The sequence below is a fragment of the Mugil cephalus genome, chromosome 22, assembly GCF_022458985.1.
Source record: "Mugil cephalus isolate CIBA_MC_2020 chromosome 22, CIBA_Mcephalus_1.1, whole genome shotgun sequence".
Taxonomy (NCBI): domain Eukaryota; kingdom Metazoa; phylum Chordata; class Actinopteri; order Mugiliformes; family Mugilidae; genus Mugil; species Mugil cephalus.
Window position 1 is genome coordinate 137501 of NC_061791.1, and position 7500 is coordinate 145000.

Sequence of the window (7500 nt, forward strand, 5' to 3'; positions counted from 1 at the left end):
TCTGATGGTCATAATGTTGTGGCTGATGTGTTTCAGTGTTTCCGGCTGAACCAAAGCTGAAGAACGGGCCGTCGCTCTCAGGTAAAACCTCGACTGACTCTCAGCTGAGAATCAATCAACAGGATCATTCCTTTAATGGGACGTTTGCTCCTTTCAGACCTGAACTACGTTTATTTAACGTCTCTGAAAGACAAACTCAGGACACAGAGGAGGATCTGCAGGAAGGCGGTAAGAGAACCGCTAATTAGCCTGCCGCTGATCAGTAATGATCAGCCAGGAGCTGATCTCTGATTGGCTGATCTCTGGCTGATCTGTGATTGGCTGATCTGTGATTGGCTGATCTCTGACTGATCTCTGATTGGCTGATCTCTGATTGGATGACCAGGGTGTGATGGTCTCTGATGAGGAGCTGAGGAGGACCTTCCTGCAGCCGGAGGAGGCGGGGCCTCAGCAGCAGGGGGAGGAGCCTGTGGAAGGACACGCAGACCTACTTGGTGAGAGAAGACGGGATCAGATGAGCCCGGTTTAATTTAGACGTTTATTAATTAGTTTATTGTGAAGGTGGAGACGAGGACTCAGACGACGAACACGAAGCGTTTCCTGAAGAGTTTGGACAAGAAGACGTCGTGATTCCTGGTGAGTGTCACCACGAAGAACCAACACCAGAACCTTCCCCATCCGATATCAGCGATACTGATCAGATATCGATACATCCAGTCTGGTATCACTCGCTCAAATGTTTAATGGTTCAGCATCTAAACGTCTCATGTGTCCGTCCAGAGTCTCAGAGGGACGAGCTGAGGGACGAGCTGAGCTACGAGGAGCTGGTGAAGCTACGTGTGGTAAGAGATCACAGGTGAAACGAGGCCGTGGTTAATGAAGCGTCCTCTGATCAGACTGGTTGGTTGGTTCAGGATCAGCTGGTGGTCAACAGCCGAGGCTACACTCAGGAGACGGCCTTGTCCCGGAGGGTCAAAGACTGGGAGGACAAGATCCGGCCCGAGCTGGTGCTGCAGGTACCGGCTCCTCCTCCACAGACTCACTGTTTAATAAGTGGCTGTTCAGACCAGGTCCTGATCCGGTCCCTGTTTCCAGGAGGAGCGTCCGGCCTTTGACATCCACGTCTACGGGGAGAGAATCGTCGGCGCTCTGAGCGGAGTCGGTCACCGTCGACCTTTCTCCTCCATCGTTCAGGGTTTGGACAACTTCGAGGTCTGCAAGTATCTGCTGGCGTCGCTGCAGCTGGTAAATGTGACGCTGACACGTTCATGTTCATCATCATCAAACCTTCACACAAACATTCAGCTCCAACAGTTAAACATCCTCAGGACCGAGGTCCCATTCAGCAGGTTTAAGGCCTGTAGTCCTGTAGTCCGGGGGGAACCTGTAGCGCCCCCCAGAGGCCAGTGTAGAGCTTGTAGCGCCCCCCAGAGGCCAGTGTAGAGCTTGTAGCGCCCCCCAGAGGCCAGTGTAGAGCGTGTGCTGTGTGCTGATGAGGTGGATGTGGTTCCAGGCCAACGACTACACGGTGGAGCTGGACTGCAGCGCGGGTCTGGAGGAGGCGCTGGACTCCATGGGTCTGACCCTGCTCAGCACCCAGAGGGCCACCGACCGGTTCAAGACCCTGACGGGCTCCAGCTGAAGCTCCGGTTCCTCCCCCGCCCCCCAATCAAGACCCCAGACTCCTCCTCTACACCCCAATATTAAAGCTGCAGTAAAAACTTCTCTGTGGAAACTTTGAGTGTTTTATTCCATTAAATGTTTGTCAGGATTTAAAGTCATTCTGTGTCTCATCATTTCAGTTTATCACATGTTTTAATCTCATCTGGACTCCAGCTGCTCACTTTGGTTTCATTAAACATTTAAATATTTCATCTTCAGTCCTCCATGGTCCAGGAACCAGGAACCAGAGGAGGTAACGTGGTTCCTGGTTCCTCTCAGTGAGGTTTAGTGTCATGTCTAATGTGGTCTACAAGGTCCCCCTCTGATCTGGTTTATCAGGAACCATGAAGAAGAACAAGTGTCCTAATGTTTCTAATGTGATGATGTTGATGATGTTCTAATGTGACAAATACATGTTTACATTAGTTTAAGGACCAGGAACCAGGTATTAGACCAGGAACCAGGTATTAGACCAGGAACCACACATGGGAGATTCACTGGATTTATTTCCTGTGAAGGTTTATCGGTGGAAGAAGAGGAAGAACTGAAAGAACTCATCAAACTTTTTATTTCAAGTCATTTTAAACCTTTAGGACAAACAGAGGAGTTCACGTTGAGTTCTGGTTCTGGTTCTGGTTCTGGTCTGCTCAGAGCTGGACGTGGGTCTTGATGTGGTTCCTGACGCTCTGTGTGATCTGGTCCTGGGTCTTCATGCGGTTGTAGTAGTCCAGGAAGAGGCCGTCGGGGCTGAGCAGGTAGATGAGGATGGTGTGGTCCACGATGTAGTCTCCGTCCTCGTCCTTGGGTCCGGGGCTGGCGTACACCCTGTAGTCCCGCCCCGCCTCCTTCACCTCCTCCGCCGTCCCCGTCAGCCCGATCAGCCGGGGGTGGAAGTCCTGGACGTAGCGGGCCAGAGCCGGCACGTCGTCCCGCTCCGGGTCCACGGTGATGAAGAGCGGCTGGACCCGGGGCAGCGCGGGGTCCTGGTCCAGAGCCGCCACCACGGCGCTCAGCTTGTCCAGCTCGTCGGGGCAGATGTCGGGACAGTGAGTGAAGCCGAAGTACAGCAGCACCCAGCTGCCCAGGAAGTCCTGCTTGGTCCTGCGCTGCCCCCTGTGGTCCAGGAGGCTGAAGGCTCCGCGCCCCAGAACCACCTGACGGAGCTGGTCCACGCGCTGCTGCCGCAACCGCTGCTGCTTCTCCTGGTGGACCCACGCCCCCACGGCCAGGACGCCCCCGCCCAGCAGCAGCGTGACCAGCAGACGGGCCCCCAGCCTCAACCCAGAACCCCTAGAACCCCCAGAACCCCCAGAGTCCGGACCCCCAGACAGGACACGGGTCTGGCTCCTCTGAGGAGGTCGTCCCTGCGGCCGGACCAGGCTCTCTGAGGACACCACCGTCCTCTGGAGACTTCTCAGGAGTCTTCCTCCTCTCCACACATCCCCCACAATGCACCTCAGGCCCAGCATCTCCCTCTGGACTCGGACCGGACTCAGACTGGACTCGGACTGGACTCAGACTGGACTCAGACTGGACTCAGACGGGACTCAGACCGGACTCAGATGGGACTCGGACCGGACTCAGATGGGACTCGGACCGGACTCCCTCGTCCTCCTGTAGTTGTGGGACACATTCAGGGTTCAGTTAAGACCTCGTTAAGTCTGGTCCACGTGGGACGAATTTACATGAGCTGGTCGTCAGGTTCAGGCCCAGAACACGACTCTGAGACCTGGAACTAAACAGGAACTAAACTTCATTCAATGGAAACACATTAATCACTAAAACAAAGGGAAACATCTGGAGTTGTCGTTATTTATAGGTTATTATTCTGTTGTGTTGCTGGTCTGGTCCCTTTACATGAAACTGATCTGAATCTACAGGATTAATTAAAGTTCACTAAACAGGGACAGAAATACAAACGTTATGTTATTTTTAATTATTTATTATTTAAATATTTATAAAAGAAAACGTTTTATATTTCATTCCTATATTTATAAATATATTCTATAATTCATATAATTAATTATTCCTCGGATTCCATGAACTTTGAAGCCTTTGAGCCTCCGTACTCCGCTTTCCGCCATCTTTCATTTTAATGAATTAATGAACTTCATTCATTAAATCCTCCTGAACCTTCCCGAGCTTTTTATTTATTATAATACTGATAGTATGAACGCAAACACACCACCTGAAAAATAAAGAAATGGAAACTTAAATGTTTTTTTTATTAACTTCTTTAATCTTCTCACACGGACATTTTTTTAAACATCGTTGAAACAACGAAATCTCAGCTGAACATGAACATATAAAACTTTATTATTATAATAAAGATATGAATCAAATATGTAAGAAGTTCTTAAGAAACAAACCAACCTGAACATTTTGAAATCAGTGTTTATGGATTATTTGAAGGACAATATATCCTGCTCAGGTTTAATCGGATAAAGTTTTAATTGTTTCATAGATTAGAGCTGCGTCGTTTCTATATTTTACATGAATAATTTCCCACCTCATATCTGCACAGTTTTAGTTTCAGTTCTTTATTTATAGTGTTTATTATAATGTTTTTCAATATATTTGCACTACATTAGTCAGGAGCTACCGCCCAAAATGGTCTTATGTCCTCACATAATGACAATAAATGATTCTTGAAGTAATATAAGTTTAAAGGTTAATTCTTGTTATGTGAGTTGTTAGCCGGTGTTAGCGTGTTAGCATGCAGCTAGCTGCCTCTGAGCCCGTAAACTAACTGAGTTCATATAAAAATCAGATGTTCTCTCACCTGTTCAGCCTCAAAACACCAAAAACATCATCAACATCATGAACAGTGTCATCAAAAATACCAAAACATTTCCAAAACGTGAGAAACGTGAAACTCCGCGGTCACACAGGAACCAATTTACTTATCACACCGCTGCGGCTCCGCAGATTCGACACGGGCCAGAAACATGTCTGGAATAATTAATAATATATAAAATAAATAAGTCAACATGTAAGATGGTTGTTCATGTAACATAATATATCACCGTTACACTATATACTCTCTCATGTACTTATATATTTTATAATAAGAATGACACAGAATTGTTACATATGTCGTGTCAAACCGTTCACATTAGCAGATTCGACACAGACCGGAAACACGGCTGGAATAATTAATAATATTTAAAATAAATCATTCGACATGAAGAATAGTTTTACGTATTATATAATATATTACTTTCACAAGATATATGCTCTTATTTACTCATATATTTTATAACAATAATGACACATAATCGTTACATATGTCGTGTAAACCGTTCATATCAGTAGATTCGTCAGACTGGAAATAATTAATAATATTTAAAATAGATAATTATGAAGAGTATATGAGTTGTAGACATACAACTCATAAAAAAAGACGTTTATTAATCAGAATAAGAATTATTATTATTATTAACCCTTCAAGGAAACAGTTTAACACGTGTTTGTCACATCAGCAGATTCGTGTATAATCTCTTGTTTATTGAGTCATTTAAAGTTTCACGTCTGATCAACACAAAGAAAAACATTAGAAACTAAATGTCACGATGAAACGAGCAGAACAATAAGTTCAGAAGCTGCTTGAGATTCTTCCTGTTTTTCAGTGTCACTCATGTTTGTCTGAGACATTTAATAAAGAATTGATTTTATTTTACAATCAGAATCAGTTTATTGATCCCTTTTCATTACAGCAGCTCCAACCCAAAGTGAACCAGTGTTAAGAACAAAGAGCAATGTAGGCAGTGAGAATAAGTACTGGAGGGGATCTTTTTATTATTATTATTAATATGTGATGTGTTTTGATGTCTCCCTCCTAATGACATCAGTTATTAAACCTCAGTGTCTGAATATGATTTATTTATTTATTCATTGTTAAACTGAGGTGAGGTCAGTTAATTATTTGTCTTTGTTATTTATTGTTCTCATGATAAATCAGTGATATAGGACTGCATCATAACTGATTATAAGAAGTAAATACATGTCAATATTCACAAAGAAATACCAGTAACAACATTTACAACATTAGCAAATAAAAACTCAAATAATTAAAAATGTCCTGAGCAGATTTTATTTGGGTGAAATTTTTTTTTTTTTTTCTGTTTTTGAAGGAGACGTTTTAAAAGCGGAGGCACCAACTCTAGACATTTATTATTATTATTATTATTATTATTATTATTATTATTATTTATTACTGAATTAAAATCAGGATTTATGAATTAAACAGAAGCCCCCCCCCCCCCCCCCCCCCATCCAGAGGACAAAGACTAAAATGGGTCACCCTCCTCCTCCTCCTCCTCCTCCTCCATGTAGCGGCTCCATCATGTTCCACCTCCCGTCCTCCTTCACTCTCCATCCGGAGCCGCAGACCCACCAGGACTGAACCGAACCGGGACCGAACTGAACCGGGACCGAACCCAGATCCGCAGCCCGACCCCTCGCAGCGCTCCCAGGCCGACGGAGGGAGGATGGAGGCGGCTCCGAGGTAGTCCGAGGGAGTCCTCCGTGTCCTCGGTGGACGTTCAGGTAGAAGACGTCTCGTTATGTCTCGTTATGTCTCGTTATGTCTCCGTTAAACCGACGCCGCTTCGCTTTCTCCCACCGAACAGTTCTGAAGTTCTCGTTAGCCACACGGAGCTAACAAGCTAACAGCGCAGCTTCGGTTTATGGTGTGATGATAAAATAATAATATCAACGAGGATGAGTTTATTCGTATTAAGTGACTAATAACGTGGATTTAATCAGACCCGGTCTTTCTCCATCAGCTCCGTGTCTGCGCGAAGTTCGTTCACCTGGTTCAAGAACAAGAACTTAGTTCACTCCATCTGTAGCGAACCAGAGAACCAGAGCCACAATCAGAACCAGAACCCGAGAACCAGAACTAGAGTCAGCTGGTTTTGTAATAATTTAAATTTAACGGAACCAAACAACAACAGGACTGAATGTTGACGTGGATCCGTTTAATCTGGTTCATGTTCTGAACCCAAACAGGTTCGTGTCTTAGTAATTAGCTTCAGTTAGTTAGCTTCTGTAATGCTAACTACTGATGCTAACAGACTGATGTATTGATGTTGCTACATGTTGATGCTAAGAGTCACATAGAGATATAAACACAGAGGTCTGGTTCCTCCCCTGGTTCTTGGTTCCTCCCCTGGTTCCTGGTTCCTCTCCAGGTTCCTGGTTCTTGGTTCCTCCCCTGGTTCTTGGTTCCTCCCCTGGTTCCTGGTCCCTCTCCAGGTTCCTGGTTCCTGGTGGGTCTGATAGCAGCTGCTGTAAAGTAGATAAGATGAGTTCCTGCTGGGACTAAAGTCCGTCCCCTGGACTCTGGACTCAAAGAGCTGCTGAGGATCTGTTCACACGGTGAGTTCCTCCAGCGTCTCCGTCCGAAGCTTCAGGTGAAACCTAAATATCTTCACGTCTTCCTGCTTTAGTTCCTGCTTTAGTTCCTGCTTTAGTTCCTGCTGCGTCGTGTTTCACAGCGTTTCTCTCAGGTTAAAGGTTAAAGGTTAAAGGTTGGAGTCACATTTAGTCGTGACCTTTGGAGAGGCCGGATATTTATCCATTTCTACACGTTTATTTATCAGATATTTCAGGTTCTTCTTTCTGGTTCATGTTCAGTGTTTGGTTCTATAAATGGATCAGACGACCTCCTTCAGGAGCAGCTGCTATTTATACCTCAACACTTCCTGTCGTCTCCTGGATCTGAGACGACGCTTTGGACTTAAAATAAGTCTCAGAGCAAAAAATAAGTCTCAGAGTAAAAAATAAGTCTCAGAGCAAAAGACGTGTCAGAGGTGAATGAGTTCAACCATCAGC

The 7500-nt window shown here is 45.3% G+C and overlaps 3 protein-coding genes across 9 annotated transcripts in view; 2 read left to right on the forward strand and 1 right to left on the reverse strand.

Annotated features, from left to right (window-relative positions):
* Positions 1–1777, forward strand: part of ncaph2 (non-SMC condensin II complex, subunit H2) — a 14340-nt gene extending 12563 nt beyond the window's left edge. For all 6 annotated transcript variants that reach the window (XM_047575768.1, XM_047575763.1, XM_047575765.1 and 3 more), the window contains 8 exons: positions 37–81; positions 158–228; positions 386–494; positions 562–636; positions 781–842; positions 915–1016; positions 1096–1245; positions 1514–1777. In XM_047575768.1, the coding sequence (XP_047431724.1) occupies positions 37–81; positions 158–228; positions 386–494; positions 562–636; positions 781–842; positions 915–1016; positions 1096–1245; positions 1514–1642 (743 nt within the window). In that variant the 3' untranslated portion in view covers positions 1643–1777. The remainder of the gene's footprint in view (positions 1–36; positions 82–157; positions 229–385; positions 495–561; positions 637–780; positions 843–914; positions 1017–1095; positions 1246–1513) is intronic.
* Positions 1778–2207: 430 nt separating this feature from the next.
* LOC125000301 (protein SCO2 homolog, mitochondrial) lies at positions 2208–4587 on the reverse strand. Its single transcript, XM_047575770.1, has 3 exons — positions 4445–4587; positions 3248–3276; positions 2208–3203 (listed from the first exon to the last, which is right to left on the reverse strand). Exon 3 carries the CDS (start codon positions 3129–3131, stop codon positions 2310–2312), a length of 822 nt encoding a protein of 273 aa, XP_047431726.1. The 5' UTR covers positions 3132–3203; positions 3248–3276; positions 4445–4587; the 3' UTR covers positions 2208–2309.
* A 1364-nt stretch (positions 4588–5951) lies between these two features.
* Positions 5952–7500, forward strand: part of mansc1 (MANSC domain containing 1) — a 2687-nt gene continuing 1138 nt past the window's right edge. Inside the window, exon 1 of one of the 2 annotated variants that reach the window (XM_047575776.1) lies at positions 5952–6210. The gene's annotated coding sequence lies outside the window, so the exon portion shown is untranslated. The other variant, XM_047575777.1, reaches the window with a different exon arrangement.

Bases quoted from the DNA above. Each gene is read 5' to 3' on its own strand.
- LOC125000301 (XM_047575770.1), bottom strand. From the start codon at position 3,131: ATGCTGGGCCTGAGGTGCATTGTGGGGGATGTGTGGAGAGGAGGAAGA.